This window comes from Malaclemys terrapin, chromosome 1 (assembly GCF_027887155.1).
Source record: "Malaclemys terrapin pileata isolate rMalTer1 chromosome 1, rMalTer1.hap1, whole genome shotgun sequence".
NCBI lineage: Eukaryota > Metazoa > Chordata > Testudines > Emydidae > Malaclemys > Malaclemys terrapin.
In genome coordinates, this window is record NC_071505.1 from 276,067,067 (window position 1) to 276,085,194 (window position 18,128).

Sequence of the window (18,128 nt, forward strand, 5' to 3'; positions counted from 1 at the left end):
AGATTGTTATAACTTTCTATTTTCCTGTTAGAATCCAGGGAGAGTACACTATAAGGGTCCCCTTCTACCCTTTTCCTCAATCTCTCCGCAAAATTACAGGTAGCTCCCCAAAAAAGAGTCGTTGTGCGGAGAGCCTAAATATTTAAAGCACAACAAAACTTACCTTCCTTTTGTCAATATTTGTATCTTCCTTAGAGTCTTCTGCTTTGCAGTCGTTTGCCAGAATTATAATGCAGTATGAATAAACCTAAAAAATTGCTATTGATCACATAGAAAGCTTTGTGAAATCCTTTAGTCAGTTTCCCCACTTGAAAAATCGGTGAACAAAATAGGTCAATAGCCAAGGATAAGATGAAATATAATAGAGCAGTATATTTTTCAGGGGGGAAAGTCAGAATAAATACAGATAGAATCCATGTTCATGAATTTAACATTGTGATACATATCCAGACATACAATCTACCTATCTTCTTGCAAAAATTCCCTCTCATACGCTGCCCCCCACCCCCGGTCCCGAAGTTAATATTTTTCTATTTGACTGAATTCATTTACAGTAACAACTGGGGGTGGAGGAGGGAGAAGGGGGTGCCAGGCGGTCAGGTATCAGAGTACTTAAGATGCAACAGCTACAATACATTTCTTAATTGCATTTTACACGTTACAGCTGCCCGCAAAACTGGATTTAATAAAATAGTGAACTCCGGAGCAGGTGCTGGGTTTTTTTTAAGCAATAAATTATTATAGCTATCTATTCATCTTGTTGTTCCAATGCACATTCTCATTTATCGAAATGGTCAGAGGAAAAAAAGAGAGTTATGTGAGCACAAGAGAAGCCCTGCTTCAAACAATATTCCAGGAATGAAATTAAAGACTTCTTAATTAGTGCAGCAATTAAGCTTTCTTGGTCGCATTTTAATCAGCACAGGCCCTATCAAAGGACAAACAGAACGATTTGCAGGTCTTTGAATTTTAAGCAGTCTTATTGATTTCAGCACCATAAGTCTTCACTTGACACAGGGAGAATTCTCAAATCAGTTATAGTACTTTGAGTTTTACGGATATGCATTCTAGGGTGTGGGGAAGGAGAATTAAAGTCTAACAATATCATTTCTTGAAAGGATAGACTTGCAATTAAAATACAATTTGAAAAAAGTTTAAAAGAGGAAACGAGCAATATCATTATTTGTTGGTGTGCGTCTGTGTTAAAATAAATCCAGTAGTTAATCGTTTGAAGCACTTACGAAGCAAGAAGCTTTGAAGATTCTTGAACCCTTTCCTAAATGAGTTGGTTTCTAATCCAATCGTTTCATTAAACCATCACCGTTAACCAAAACCTGTTGTAGTAAGCACTTACAAACCAGATTTTTAAACTGTTTAGAAACACAATAGTTGTCCGTGAAAGTACCCAATTAGAAGAAAAGCAGGAGCTCGTCGTGCTGTAGAGTAGGTAAAGAGCAAGTGAGATGGCAGGGATATTTTTGGTGATGGTGGGGATTAATTCAGAGTTCATTCAGAAGTTGAAGTGAAATGGTGACATCACACGTACTCGGCTCTGTATTAACTTTCTCGGTTGCATGTTTTATGACTATAGAATGTGTATGAGATAGTGAAAACAGAGAAATTAATAGAGCGAATATGGGCAGCGGGTTTTCAACAACTTTGATACGTTACCTGAAAATAAAATAATGCAATACGGTTACATTTTTCCAGGCCTTTTAAGTATTTCTAACATCAGATCCCCGCCACTATAGGTAAAGTTGCATACGCATTCCTATTTTAAGACTGGTTTGCGTTTCTTGGGCTTTGTAACTTGCAAAATTACTCCATATCACCGTTGATGCATAATATTCAAACCTAGGTGTGGTAGTCTATTTTTCTTCTTCTTCTTCTTCTTCTTCTTCTTTTAAAGCTGTTCGAGTATTAAGAAAAATAAAAGTTCACTCGCTGAAGAAACCTTTTGGTATTCATAACTAAAATATACTGGAATTTAAAGAGCAACCTCACAGGTAGTGAGCAAGCAGGTCATAATAAAATGTTTATAGCTTTTGGCAATCTGAAAAAAAAGTGAATTTCCCCCATATTATAGAATTAAGATTAAGGTTCTTATCACACATCTAGACGTGTAATCCCATGATTCATGTCTCCTACAAATAATACACATTTCAAAAAAACAGGCTAAGGACAGGAGATGTTACAATCTACTGAGTACATAATTTATATTGTTTAAAAAGCCTAAATACTTATGTGCACATTATTCTTTCTTTGTCTCTTAAAAAAAGAAAACAGAAAACCCACAAAAGAAATAGAAGACAAAAGCCAAAGTAACCCCCTATATCAGAACCAAAAGGGAAATTCGGAGTTCAAGCTAAAACTCTGTTTTTAAACCATTGTGGTTGCCAGGTACTACAACATGTATGCGGCCTGACCCACAATTCAAATATATATCTGCATATCCTATAAAATAAGTTATTGCGCATGTGTGGGCAAGCGCAACAGCTAATTTTACACCATATCTGGTGATGGGGGCAGAGTATCAAAGATCAAATTTGGATGTGTGGCTTGCAGTCACCTGTTGTTCACAGACCGCTGCAATACCTAGACACAACAGGGTGGGAGTAAGCACTCTGTTTCAGCTCTCTAATACCTTGGCTGTTGTATTTAAAGTTACTTCAGCCTTATTAGAACAAATGTTACAACTACTTCTTTTCACGCATTTTAGTTGAGACCTCATTTTGCGTGGCTATTAAAAACACAATCAATCAAACGTGAGTATACTACAAAATACAACCATCAATGCCTTTCTTGTGGAAAAGCTTTACAATTATGATCAAAAAGTTCATGAGAGCCTATAGATGAAAATAGGCACTTGTTCATTCCTTTTAAAACTACTTGGGTAATTCTTTAGCACAACAGATGTTATTTCTAAATTGTAGGAAAAGTAAGTGGCCAGTGTTCTTTGAGCCACAAACGTCTTATTTTCTGGAAATACTGTTGCGTTTGCTTTTCTTTCTTATGTAGCGTTTCACGCTCCATACCATTACAAATCCTTCACAAAACAACGAGCCCTACTGATTATTATTATGCTCTTTCTGGAATCTTATTAACTTGCATCCCTGTCATTTGGCGTGTTTGTTGTCTTGAGAAAAATAATCCGGGTTTGAGTGTTTCTGTTTCTCAAATAAATGTGCTACTCGTAAAGTAAATAGTCCCTCGTAAGGTGTGGGGCCGAGTAGATCCCCGCCCCTCTCCCCCAGTCCCCGTTTCTATGTGATGAGAAAGAGGCAGCGAATCCCTGTCGGAAAAACTTGGGTACGTTCTTGGATCTCTGTCCAGTGTGTGGACAAGCGGTCGCTTGGAAGTGTTGGGAAAATTACATCTCGTCTCTGCTGAGATGAAACATGAACCCTATAATCTAACGGTTCCTGGAGGAGAGGAGGAGGAAGAGGGATCTCGCTCTCTCTCCGTTTCTTTGCTCCGGGTTCCTGGTTGGATAATTTGGGTTAATACTAGTGAGTGAGGCTTTTGCTGCTTCAAAGGGTATTTCAAGTTGCCGGAGCTCCTCCCCTCTGCACCGTGTGACAACAACAACTCGCCCGGAGAGCTAGAGAGCGAGCGAGCAGCGAGCAGCAGCAGCCAGCACTTTTCAGCTCATTTTCTCTCTGTCGTTCCCCTCTCAATCTTTGATCCATGTACTTGCCAGAGAGAACCGAAGTCCTTCAAACCTCCCCCTTTTCACCTTCATCTTTAACTTGGTGCTAGAGCAAGGACCACAAAACAAACAACCCTCCCCCTTCCCCTAAACCCCAACGCTACCGCCCGCAGCGGACTTCTCCTCATTCCCCACTTGCGGGACACTTTGTGCGTTTCTGTCTCTCACTCTTCCCCCTTCTCGGCGGTAGCTGGTTTGGGGTCCCCCCCATTCTGCCCCCTCCTCCCTTTTTGTCCGTGCGGCAACTTTTTTCTCCCCCCCCCTCCTTCGTATATGTGACCATGGCCGTACCGACTGCTTTGATCCCTCCGACCCAGCTGGTCCCCCCTCCACCTCCGATCTCAACTTCTGCCGCCTGCACCACCACTACCACCACCTCGTCGGCCACCTCGTCTCCGTCTCCTTCCATCGCTCCCCCGCCAGCCTCTTCGGGGACGAACCTATTCCGGCCGGAGCCCATCGCAGCAGCAGCAGCGGCGGCGGCGGCCACAGTCACCTCCACCACCAGCAGCGGAGGAGGCAGCAGCAGCAGCAACGGAGGAGGCGGCGGCGGTAACAATTGCAGCCCCAGCCTGGGCACCAGCAGTAGCGCTAGCGGCGGCGGCACCTCTACCCCCAGCGCTAGCACCGCCAACAGCAGCAGCCTGCCGGGCAAGCCGGTGTACTCGACCCCGTCCCCGGTGGAGAACACCCCCCAGAATAATGAGTGCAAGATGGTGGATCTGAGGGGGGCCAAGGTGGCCTCTTTCACCGTGGAGGGCTGCGAGCTCATCTGCCTGCCCCAGGCTTTCGACCTCTTCCTGAAGCACTTGGTCGGGGGCTTGCACACCGTCTACACCAAGCTGAAGCGGCTGGAGATCACGCCCGTGGTGTGCAACGTGGAGCAGGTCCGGATCCTGAGGGGGCTGGGGGCCATCCAGCCCGGCGTGAACCGCTGCAAACTCATCTCCAGGAAGGATTTCGAGACCCTATACAACGACTGCACCAACGCAAGGTAAAGACCCTCCCCTAACCCCCTAACCTCCCTCCCCCCGCCTCTGTCCCACCCTCACACATGCAGCCCTGACACATCGCCCGGACAATCCCTGCGCCTCTGCCTGGTGGTGCCGCTGAGCCATCCCCGAAGCAACCTGTCCTCTTCCCTGCCGCGGCCGCACGAACTGACCTCCTCCCCTCCAGGCTCTCGCCAGTCCCAGGCGCACGGGGCTGGGGAATGTGGGCCAGAAAGGTGCGGGGGGGGGGGCTGTTCTTTCCTCAGCCCATTTAAAGTGCCAGCCTCCCCCGCCCCCAGTGCTGTGCGCCTCTCGCCCCCCAGGCTGACCGGGGATGAGCAAGGCGCAGGAATGGGGCGAGGCGGTGCAAGGGGAGAGCTGATATTAAACCCTGGGCTCAAAGTGATTGCGCTGCCCCTTCCCCCCGGGCTGATTTGTATAAACCGCCACCGGGCGCCCAGGAAAGGTGATGTGGAGGCTGGGTGGGGAACGTGAGACTACCGGGGACTCGGCGCACAGCTGACTGGCCCTGGCAGGGCTTTCTCTGAACGGCGGCCCTACAGCCAGTGGCCCCAGGCGAGCCACCGCGGGCACAGCTCCAAAAGGGGCAACTAGATGTGTGACAGCCCGCGGCAGTTGCCACAGAGGACGGTGGCGGAAGAGTTGTAAAGCGCCGGGCCCGTCCTGCTCTTAGTCTCTGGGAAGCAGGTGTGTGAGCGAGGTGAGGGGCCGGATTAGGTGACTCGGGAAGCAGAAGTGTGGAGGGGATTTGGCAGGGCTGAATCATATTACGGTGCATCTTCCTAACAATAATGCGTGAATCACACATGGGAAGGGAGGGCAGCATTCCAGCTCGGGACAGATCGCAGGACACACTCCCACACGTCAAGACACTCAAACAAAGGCAGCCAGTGATAATCTAAAATTGGCGCAACCGGAGGGGGGGGGGGGGGGGGAACTGACAAAAGAGGAAATTCCTCTTGAAATAACAGCTTGCTTAAAAACGGCGAGTGAAAGAATGGGGCTGTTACCACTAAATCTGTCTGATTAGGAAAGGGAGGCAACGGGAATTAAACAACTGCTGTGAGCTAAAGAGCAGAGTGTTTGGAAGCTTCTTCACTTCATCAAAGCCCCCGTTGGTTTCTGGGGGGTCTGCTGGTTTGAAACGGCTCCGGAGCTTGGTGGGAAACTTTATAGAGTAGCTCAGATTTGCCATTAAAGAGTCTGTAAGCAGAGTCTCTCTCTTGTCAGCTGATATTTTCATTAAACGCAAACAGGCTCTTCCAACTCATAATTTGGGTTTCGCTTTTTTCCTTGTGAGTTTTTAAGATACAGCATCAGCAACACGTGGGGAATTAACCCCCAATGAGACTTTGTTCATTCCATTTTGTAATGACTGGGTGTGACTATTTTTTCTCTCTCTCTCTCCTTGAATTAGTTGGGGGTAGTAGCTAGACTCATTATCCTAGGGCAAGGCAAAGGAAAGCACTTATTCGGGCCTTTATTTCTAGCTTGATTATTGAAGTTTTCGAATATTCAGGGGAGCAGGACAAACATACCCAGGAATAACTTTAGAGCATTAATGTACCTGTGTAACTACTTGGCCATGTGTTGAGTCCTAGACATTGCTTGTGGTGGAATCAAATGAGTTTGTAAATGAAGAATAATAAAGGTAGTGTTAGGATGCCTGTCGTGTATATGTATTGAAAAAGACTGACATCAAAAATTATATCAACTTTATTTTTGTGACTAAGTCCTTCCACTTTTGCAAGTTGTAACAGGATTTGTGAACAGGGTCAAAACATAGGCTGGCCATGTCAACACTGCAAAATTGACTGTTTCAACAGTGTCAGGGGACTGCTGTGTTGTAATCCAACATAGTAGGGATTACAGTATAGACAGGAATGAGCAAACCTGGCCCTTAAAGAACAGTATTGGAGTAGACTTATTTGTATATCCATTAACCAAATAACTTAATTGAAAGGACTTACAGTATGTATGCCAGTTGCAGTATGTACAAGTAAAGCATGGTGTTTCAGTGAGTTTTGATCAAGCTTAAATTTCATCTTCAGTACACACAACTGTATTTGGTTTACAGTGTCTTTCCTTGGACATGTTTTAATATGATTTTTCTTTCATTGCAAATGGTTTGTTTTTAATTAAGTTGTATCTTTACAGACTATATTGATATTAGAATAGTTTGATTGCGTTGAAATAAATTGGCCTTTTCAGGCTAGCAGTTGCAGTATACTTTATCTGAATGATGTTTCTTATTTCAAGAAGGAAAACTTACTTTTGAGATTAAAAATGTAAGTGTAAATCTTACAGACAGATTGTTATACTCCTAACACCCAAAATATTTTATCCGTATATTTGTACCATAGTCAGTTGATGCACTGGAGTAACATTAATTTTTTTTTCTTTAGACAATGCTAATAGCTTAGTCAAGGGTAATCCATTATTTAATCAAATGTGCATTTCAACACAGCTATTAATTTATTGTGAAAAATATCACATTTGGTTTATCTACATATTTTGATTAATTAGTTATCAATTGCTATGAAAAACATTATAATTTATCTAAAATGAACCTTAATCTTTATAGATGGTAACCATTTGGTTGAAAAGATATTAAATGATATTTATTACTTCTTACCCTAAGTAAACTAAACTCTTAAGATCTGAAAAGTTTTTATGAGTGTTAGTCCAAAATATACCATTTTAACTGCAGTGGCAACTATATTTAAAAATCAATAAAGCATCAGGGAATTTTCTTTTGAATACTTAGAAGTCAGGTAGCAAAATGAATTGGTTCCTGTGTTTGTCTGTTTGATTCTAATAATTCTAATAATTAAAGTACCTTTTTACTAAATTAGTTCTCTGTATCAGTGGAACATAAGTCTTCTAATGTGGGGACTGATTTTTCTTTCCCATTCACACTGATCTTTGCTTTTGTCTTTTCCATATAAAGCTCTGGTCACCAGACAGAAATTTCAGGAAGTAGCAATCAAGGCATCTATGTAACTCTAGGAGGAAGTGGGGTTGGCATGGATAGGAGACTCTCAGGGGCTGATAGATAGCCAGATGCCAAACTAAAAGGCAAAAATGTAAAAAAGATTGTAAGTTGTTAGAGACCAATTTTTTTCAGTTATATATGAAACAAGCCCTAGTATATTATTCATAAGATGTTATCTATGTAGGATTTATAGGTTGGTACCCACTGATCCTTGACTGTTTCCGGTCTCTTGTGTCCCAGAGCACTTGTGGAATTTTGCTGCACTGGTCCCCTCCATGGAGCCTTGGATTGACTTTAATGGGCTTTGGATCAGGTCCCATTTGAGTAGAGAGGAAAGGCATGCTTTCTTCTTTCCTCCATCCTGTGGCCAGTATATGATAATCTTTTCTGGTACTTGGAGATGCTATTGACTGAGTTAATTGATATTCATACTGAAAATGGAGAATTATTATTGATTGATAGTAATTTTTAAAAACATGACAAATGACATTACTGCTTTTGAATGCAGAATATCACTAGGATAGAGGATTAAATAATGTTTGTCTAACACCTGTCTTCCATTGCAATATTTCGAGTCTACATTTGCTAGCTTTTGTTCCTTTCACATCACATGGAACTAGCATGTACTCGTTTACAGAATTTTGCACTAATGCAGGATTTTCCTATTTGTCTTTATTAAAATATGTATTCAAACTAAATAGGTTACCATAGCCCATATCTATTTCATATGAGCTGGTCAACAAGTCACAGCATAGCACACCACAAATCATTTCTAATTAATAAAATCCATGTTTAGAAGTTTACTCGTGTTGATATATTTTCAAGATATTATGCAGAAGTTGAATATATATAGGTTTTATAAACAAAGAAGATTTCTAGAAGGCCAGAAGATAAGTTATATTAACTACATATTCAAGGAGAGACTAAAAGGTTGGGAGAGATCATCTCAAAACTTTTTAAAAAATATTTTTTATCCAGTTCAGTCTTTATCAGTTGGTAAAAATTATAACTTGAAAGTGAGTTTTGTGAAATACAATAATAATTGTCATACCAGATCAGACCATTCACCTTTAATCTGGTACTCAGTCTCTGATAGTAGTCTATTCTTCCCCACCAATGTACCTAGCCAGTTGTGCATGGTAGGTGTGTTTGGTGAGTGGTGATCATGGGGGAAATTCCTTCCTGATCTGTCCAGGTGATTAGCTTATGTCCTGAAGCATGCAGTTTGATTAACCCCATCATTATGTTAGCTGAAAGAGCTAGAAATGTTGTTAGTGTTCATAGAATTATACAGTTTTTTAACAAATCTTTTACAGACAGAGTTTCGTATGCTTTGGCAGTTCATTAGTTATTTAGTAATCATTATTAAGAGAACTAAACAGGAATAATGAACATATGGAATCACACTGAGATACACTTGCATGTTTGCCAGTAAGTGATTTTAGTCCTTGATTTTATAAACTATTGTCTTTCTCTTTGTTTTCTGTAAAATTCCCAGGGTTTAAATCCTGTGGGACTGATTCTAATCTTACTGTTTTGTTATAGGTAAGAAATGGTTATAGCTAAATTACGAAATATAATCTGCAAACTTTCTTAAGCAATTTAGTTAAAATAGAAATATTCTTATTATGGTAAATGAAAAGTTTAAGTAAAGATTTAATACTTATTAGTTAAATATTCATGCATAATGCGCCCTATTAGTTAAAATCTCATTTTCAATATACCTGTGGATGTTACTTTGAGTAAAGTATAGTAAAACAGACCTTATTGACCTTATTTAATACTTGTGTGTGTAACTAGCTTTTGTAGATTAGCCTAATATATTTTTGGAATTGTTGTTAGAAAAAAGTTATTGTCTGAATACCATTTAATATTTCTCCTGTCTTTCCGGGTTTTGTTACTAAGTCATTCCAAACAGTTGTTTTTGTCTATCAGTGTGATACATCATCTGAAGTACACTGTAGATGAAACATGGAATTTAAGAATGCATGTCTTGTAACATGCAATAAAAATGAAGAATGAATATTTTTATACACTACATTGCAGTTTCATATTTTTATCCTTTATTTCTGGAGCTATATTATTGATATATGAAATTATTATAGAGATGTCTGGTACAGGTAAGTCTCCATTAGCCTTTCCAGTATAACCTCTTCATGTAAGAGTTTTATAACTTAGCTGCTAAGATTAACTCCAGGCTGAAGTTTGGCATTCACAGTCTCAGACTGAAAATGTCCTGTTTCATAAAAATTACCATAACAAATCCACAAAAAGCCCAAAACATACAGTGTGTCTGCCTATTTTAATCCATATAACTGGTTTTATTGGTTTTAGATTTGTTTTGTTCTTTTACAACTTAAATGTGGATTGTTTTAAAAATAACATTTTGGGCATCTGGTTTATATTCTGAGTTAATTCCATTCATTGTTTTAAAATAGTTAAGTTATTAACCTTTGCAAATTATGTATTGCACATGAGCAGTAATTTTTTCAATAATCTTTAAATGTGAATACTGTAACAGCACCATAATGTGGACTGACATAATATGAATTGACAGTAAATTTCTAGTTGCCTAAATATGTATTTAAATGGTAGAGCAGAAGAATCATCTGCAAAAAGCTATTATGAGCCAGAGAGTTAATTCATATATACATAATTTCTACAATGTGCATTATGGAGGAATGTTTCTTTTTTTCATCGTCATTTTAATTTGTTTAAAAAAACCTCACTGCAATTCACAACAAAATCTCTATGCTTAAAATAAAGGCAAGTGTATGATTTCAAGTGATAAAAGCCAGAAGATTGACTCTAATAAGTAATTTCATCCTTAACTCCCCTTGTTCTGCTTATTTAGCTAATATGGTTCTCTGCCAGGGGCATCTTATAACAATTTCTGATATTTTATTTCATAAGCAGAACAATATATTGGAAAAGAAGTGTGGTCTCTTAAATATGGAATTTCATCGTTAATTGAATTTCTCAACTTTTGTCATTTTAAGCCACACAATGATTTTTTATTTTTGATGGATGAAAAGGAAAAGTGTACTCCTCTTCTTCCTGAACATAGTGCGAGTTTTCTTACTGTCTTTGGTCAGAGAAGGATCAGGTTTTGTTTGTACAGTTGGGGCCCAATCCAGGAGCCCTTACTCACATGAACAAGCCTACTGAAGCCAATAAAACTGCTTGCATGAGTGAGGTCTGCAGAACGGGACCCATCATGTATGTTTTTTGCTTTTAAATATGTTTCTGAGGTTTAAAATGTAGAATCGACATCCCTACTTTAATATGGCAAGTACAGTATCAGACACTGTAAAATTACAGTGTAGATTTTTTTAAACCTTATATAAGTGGATTGTTAATTAAAAGTTTATGGTAATAATTGTTTTGATTTAATAAATATTTTTCAGTTTTGAGCATGCAGTTGCTAATATCTTGCACCCCTGAAAAGAAACCTAAGTGCTCTCTTTTTATGATTAGCAGTATCTATATATCCCTTTATAGTTAATATGCAGTTGTGTTCCCATTCAAAGAATGAGAACTAATCAACTATAGTAAATATTTTTGTTGTATCTGATGTATAATTTTTAACTTGTCTGAGAAGATGAAACTGTTTTAAATCAGCAAGAAAAAAGTTATATTTTTTGTTTAAAAATATCAAACATTGAAATTTTATGTATATTGCAAGGTTGAAATCATTTGTCTAACCAAAATCCAGAAACAGTAGATCAGGTGAAATTATTATTTCCTGGTGTACCTCACCGTAGTAATTGGGAGTTCTCTTCCATTAACATGAGAAGGTGTTTCAGTCAAAAAATTTTATTCATCCTTAGGCCTCTTGAAATTAGTCAAATTGCTAAATTCTGCCAATATGCATGGCAGTTTTTCCTTTTGATCCAAGTCAAGCTTGGATCTGAGCTGGGCTTTCAGGCCAATTTTGCTTTGCACATTATAAAGGTATGTGACTGGAATAAAAGATGCTAAATCCAGCAGATAACTAAAAAGAGCCATCAAGCACCTCCTATTTTATTACTCCTTTTGTTCTTTAGGATATATGACTAAAGAAGGGTCATAGCGCAGGTATGTATACTGCACCTTGTTGCCAACTGAGAATAATAGACATCTGAATAGAAATGGGATCATGTTGGTGGGGGAGAAAAAAGGAATTGTTAACTCAACTGCTACAAACATTTTCATGCCATTGACACCCACGTTTGTTATATCATGGTGTCATGATTGAAATGCATAACTCTGAATAGAATGAATCTCATGAGTTAGTGTCCTTGTAAAAATTGTGTAATGGTAAAGTACTGGGAGAAAATAAACATGCATTTTACACATTTGAACAACAAGCTTCTTGTTTAAAAAGCATATATCAGAATATGCTTGATATTTATGTATTGTAGCATAATGTTTCTTACTGGATAGTAATTTTGAATAGCTAACTTTTGGGAAATACTTTTCTACATTTTTCTATGTACAGAGCAGTTTGCAATCACAAATCATATTGTTGTACAAACCAAATACTGGGTAGGGATAATATAAAATGATTAATATTTAATTACATATCTTTTAACCTTGATTCCAGGGGGTGCCAGAAACTTTCTAGTGGTTGTGCTCTGCTTCTAATAAAAAGTTAATTGGTGATTTTTCTTGAGGAAAAAAAAACAATAACAAAATTACTGTATTTTTTTAAAAAATGTATAAACAATATATTACAATTCTTTTAATCTATAATAATTCTAGGCATGTTCTTTAACAAATTAGTTTAAATGTTCTTTAAAATGCATCACAGAATAAGTCACTTTGAATTGCAGTCTTTCAAATTTAGATGAAATGTAAAATTAATAATTTTGTTTTTTTACTTAATACACTCTAATAACTGGAAATAGTACTTTGGAATTTCAAGTATTTAACTTGAACGAATTGCATTGTTTGTGGTCTGATGCTATGAAAAGTGGTTTATTTTGTTATAGAGGTTCATCTATAGAAAACATCTGTTTAAATGTAAAACAAACCCCCAAAAACCTGGGTCACCAGTTCTGCAGATTTACACTTAATTGACTTGCTTAACTTTGAGAATATGAGCTGTCTCATTGCATTCAACCATTCTACTCACATGCTTAAAGTTAAGCACTTACATAAATCTTTGTAGGATCAGGGTCTATACTTAAAAATCACCTGAAATATAGTATACAAACATGTCAGGGTATATTGTTTTTGCATTTGTGGTGGCAATTACAAAATATTTTGCATTATTTAGTGTCTTGTAAATGAGCAACTGAATGTCATTGTACAGGTTAGTCCTGCTAAATTCTTTTAGAACTAGAGTGGAATAGAACTCAAATAGCCAATGATAAAAGAAGAAAAAATAACTTTGTACAGTTACTAAGATGATCAGCACTTACATAGGTAGAAAAGTCATAATATGAGCTATGTCTTTTACATATTATACATTCCCTCCTCCCTTACCTTAAAAATGGCTGTTAGAGTTCTGAGGATTCTTCTGATTTTCTGTGTTTTTAACCCTTCATCTTCAAGGCCCTATACAACAGCCACAGTTCTTCCACTTAAGATGATGCTTTTTGGAGTCCTTCATCATTTCTCTAGGGATTGCTCTTGAACAATACGAGGCTCTGCCTACCCCTAAGCACTAATGTCACAATTCTGTTCTAATTCAAGTTAGTGAGAGTTTTACCATTGATTTCAATAGGAAAAGGCTTTGGTCTTAAGCTGATATTCATAACCTTTACTGGGTCTAGTAAAGATGATTATTTCTGAAACTTAAAAAGCGAGTAATTTCATAGTGATTTAACATTATCTTACGTATATCACATGGATGACGTGCAGTTCCGTTTATTCCAATGAAAACTAACCTGCTAGGATTTATTTTATAATGTGACCTACAAAAATATTATGACAAACCCACACATACAGTAGTGCCATCTTTGGAAAAAATCATTATTCTCTCTTTTTATGCCATTGTTTTGGTTATAATGGGGCCAGGAATAGAAACACAAATAAAATTAGATTTAAATAAAAGCTAAAATAATGCCAGAGTTCTGATTGTTAAACTGTTATTAGAACATTCCCTGTTAAATCTACCACATGGGACTAGATCCTGATCTCAGTCACACCAGTGTCAGTCTGGAGTGACTCCACTGTAGGAAATAAAGTTACTCCAGATTGATACTGGCTGGTCTAACTGGAATCAGATTTTTGGCCTATAATTAATTGTTTTGTACTTTGGTTTACAGAAAATATGATGGTACATTAGGATCATTTGAATTATAGCCTTAACTTGGAATTGCTTTAATTTTGTTTTATTAAAAGCTTAATTGTAAGATCACAGTAGTTAAATATAGCTAAGTGCAAGTATAAGATACACTTCTTAGAAGTAATAATGCAAATATGTTAACAGAGAAATTTCAGAGCATGTAGCTGTGCATATGAAAATACCTGTGTGAATTATAGGAAAAGCAAACAAACTAATACATTTCATAACATTATTTGCTATGGTAGGTCATCAGTGAAATATTTAGATGTTGAGATTAAAAATCTTAGGTCACAGCTACACCGAAATTGGTTTGACTCCACCTCATGGCACAACCCATGGGAGGGGTAAAGACCAGGAAAATTTCAAAAGGATTCATCTGCCGAGTTTCTTCCACATTATTCCATTGGAGTGGAGGAGGTGGTGAAGTTTGTCATTCCATGGGATGAGCTTTAGGGCCTGCCCCTAAACTGAGTGGATGCCTGGTTTATAAAGGACACCAGGGCCATTTTTTACAGGTCTGGTATCTTTGCTCTGGCTCTGTAGCCCTAGTATTTTTCCCTGCATCCCAGTCTCTGAGTGTGCTACCAGGAATTTCCCACTGAACTCTCTCTGGAAGAGAGATTTCCATCAAAGAGAAGTTCCATAGGCAATATGGTATAGCTTGTATTACATTTCACAGGTAGTTTCCATGTGGGCTGGTGTGGAATGAAGTTCAGTCCACTTTCTGGCATCCTGTACAGGTGTGAACCCTGCAGAGTGCCTCCATCTGTCGTGCAGTAGAGGATGACTGCAAAGAGGTGGCTCACACCCTCTTTTACCTTGGTTCAGGAGATCCTCATGCAGTTTTAGAGGGTGCAATCTGATCCAGAATAATTCGTATTACTAATTTATACAGTAATTTGTAACTCTCTTTTAAAACATCTGATAGTTGAAATCAGGTTGAGTTGAATTGAAATCAGGTACTTTCACAACAACATTTTGGCAAATCCTGGAATTTTGGGTGGTGAAGAAAGCATGGCCTCTGTGAAACCACTTTGTTATTCCTGAAAGTGTAGGTATGCATAAATCACAGGCAGAGTGGAAGGAACCGTTGTGTAGTTATTAGATCATGGGACTGGAATTAGGGAGACCTGGGCACAAGCCCGGTTCAGCTAAATCTTGGGTTCCTTGTGAAGACTCTTCCTTCCCTTACTGCAAGCACAAGATTTAAATGTAGAGTTCTTTTGTGCCAAGCTATGGAAATTGTGAGGATTCAGTCTTAAGCGGGGGAAGGATAAGGGATGTCCAGAACTGGTTGGTGGCTCTTGAAGGTATCAGGAGAATAGTGGTTAGATATTTTTCTTGCTAATCAGGTGGAGCTACCATACAAAGATAGAGAGCCTCCAAAGGGCTCAAATTATCATTCCAGAGCTCTCAGCATGAAGCATTTCATACTCCAGACCACATGGCACTAGAACATAAGAATAAACATTGTACTACTGTGATGGGTTTTTCCAGGGGGCAACCTGAACTGTGGGACCACTGAACCCTCCGTTCCACCAACCTGGGCTCCCTCTCACACTGTGATTCTGTTGAAAAACTACAAACCTCTGGAAGGTACTGTACTTACACAGGCATCCACAGACAGGGAAACACCCAATTGCATCCCATGAATGCTTCTCCCAGCCACTCGTGAACCAGCAATAGAAAGGCTCCAGTAAATTCCCCCCAGTTCTGCTGCCTTGAACCCCAGAACTATACCATCTTGTCCTGGTCAGAAGCATGACCAGTGAAGTTCATTACCCAGTCCACCCCTCCCTTGATGTGGAGAGGACACACACTAGCCTTTGTAAACTAAGCTGAGATTTCCCAAGCACTTCAACCAAAATGCAGTGTTTTAGGTAAAATATAAAACAGGTTTATTAAGTATAGAAAGATAGATATTAAGTGATTATACGTAGTAAGGATAGAGATCAAAGTTGCTTACCTAAGAAATAAAATACATTTGCAGTCTACGTTCTATAAACTAAACAGGATTTGAATCAAACAGTGTCTCACCCTGATAGATGGTACAAACAGGTCACAGAACTTCAATACACACACAGTACAACTCTCCTCCAACCCTCTTCCCCCCTCCAGTTCAAAGTCTTTGTCCTCCAGATGTGTTTCCCGGTGTTTAGTTGTGGGGGGAGTGAGACCAATTGATGATGTCACTTCCCCTCTTTTATAGTTCTAGATCTTTGCTTGTGACATGGGGGTGTTCCCAACCTCACAATATATTTCAGTAACATATACGTAGAAAAACTTCATAACTTACTTACAATAGTACAATTCAAAAGGATATTAATGTTCAACAGATCAAGACTTTTAAAATGATACCTCACAAAGCATACTTTGTACAAAATATATAATTATATGATAGTGGTAAATATGGGGGTTAGTGTCTAAACTTGTCCTGCTGAGTTCTCGCCTCAGTTCTGCCACTGACTCCATATGTGACTTAAAGCATGTTCCTTTATCTCAATGTATCTCATTTTACCTACCCATAATATTAGGATAATACTTACAATGATACTGTGAAGGATAATAAAATAATTTTTGTAAAATTCTTTATGAAGGATGCTTCACGTGCTAAATGTACTAAAATAGTGATTACGTATGTAAAACACTTCGGCATCTAAACTTAGTTTATAAAGAACACCATCAGCTAAAGCTATTGGCATTGTTGCGTGATAAGTCATCTGTTCTTTGGTTTATTATGCTATTTTTGAAAGAAGAATATAGATCATTTATTTTATAGAGCTAGAAAATGCATTCTCATTGGCAATGGTAGGTTATAGCTAATTAATAATTAGCTCATTTTAGATATTTTGTGAATTCTTGTCTTTCTTTCTGGAAAGTGTATTGTGATCTCTTCTGCTAAGCTAATTGTTTCCTTTCACAATCCAAGATGCATGCAGATTTGAACTTGTAGCCAAGAACAGTGCTGCTGTGCTTCAAATTGCCAAAAGACCCCAAGGGACAGAAACTTGACCTGCTTTTATGAAACCATAGAATTACATTTATACAGGTTACCCCATGGGAAAGAAATGAACTGATCTCAATTCATTCCTAAATATTGGAGCTTTATGGGTCAAATTTGATTCCCTGCCCCACTGGCCAACACCTGGTTGTCTACTAAATGTAGTCAGTGGATATTTTTAGAAACTTGCTTTACATTAGGCATGTATAATGTTTCTAATGTTTAACAATTTAGTTTCCAGTATTCTCATACTTACAGGATCTAATGGTATCTTGATATAAATTGCAAAAAGTTTAAGACTACAGAATATATTCACTACATGCTTACAAAGCACATTTAAACCAACAATGAAATCACCTTGAAACTGGACGTATTTAACAAAGTGCTCTGTTCAGCCTAAATTTGCCTCAATGACTATTATCCCACAAAGGCTCTGCAAACCTTCCAGAGTCTACAACTTTGGAAACTATTTCCTATTCCAAGGCAATCTTTCCCACTTGGAAGAAGTTGTTCAATGCTGGAATTGGCCTAAAGTGGCTGAACAAGTCTAGCTACACCTCTACCCCGATATAACGCGACCCGCTATAACATGAATTCGGATATAATATGGTAAAGCAGTGCTCCGGGGGGCCGGGGCTGCACACTCCGGTGGATCAAAGCAAGTTCGATATAACAAGGTTTCACCTATAACGCAGTAAGATTTTTTGGCTCCCGAGGACAGCATTCTATCAAGGTAGAGGTGTATTTTTAGACACAGTCACAGATTTGGGCCCTGATCATCTAGGAGTGGCAGTCTGCTCTGTCCCAACAGTTGAGATCAGCTGGAACCCCTGAGCTGATGGTCCCTAGCTTTGTATGACCTTGAACTGGGAACAGAGCATGATCTGTGGAGCTATCAGCCTTCACCTGCAAGCTGTCCGAGGTTTGTTCTAACTGCCATGGTTTCAGCAAGAAGTGTTACATGCTAAGAAATAGAAGTTGTGAAATATAGGAATTGCCCTTCCTGACCAGCTCTGCCACTCCCAAATATGGAGATGAGACTTGGTTGCTTTGCACACTAGTTGAACTTTTCTCTATGGTCAATATTAATTAGTCCATGGATTTTTCCAGTCTGGTTCTGATGATATAGCATATCT

At 38.8% G+C, this 18,128-nt stretch overlaps 1 protein-coding gene and 1 long non-coding RNA gene across 8 annotated transcripts in view; one reads left to right on the forward strand and one right to left on the reverse strand.

Annotated features, from left to right (window-relative positions):
* Window positions 1-347: 347 nt before the first annotated feature.
* Window positions 348-4,079, reverse strand: LOC128828660 (uncharacterized). The gene is made up of 2 exons (XR_008443220.1): window positions 4,001-4,079; window positions 348-1,909 (listed from the first exon to the last, which is right to left on the reverse strand). It is a non-coding gene; the product is annotated as an uncharacterized LOC128828660 (long non-coding RNA).
* Window positions 1,902-18,128, forward strand: part of DACH1 (dachshund family transcription factor 1) — a 475,022-nt gene continuing 458,795 nt past the window's right edge. For all 7 annotated transcript variants that reach the window (XM_054013430.1, XM_054013459.1, XM_054013449.1 and 4 more), the window contains exon 1: window positions 1,902-4,703. In XM_054013430.1, coding sequence (XP_053869405.1) covers window positions 3,991-4,703 — 713 coding nt within the window. In that variant the 5' untranslated portion in view covers window positions 1,902-3,990. The remainder of the gene's footprint in view (window positions 4,704-18,128) is intronic.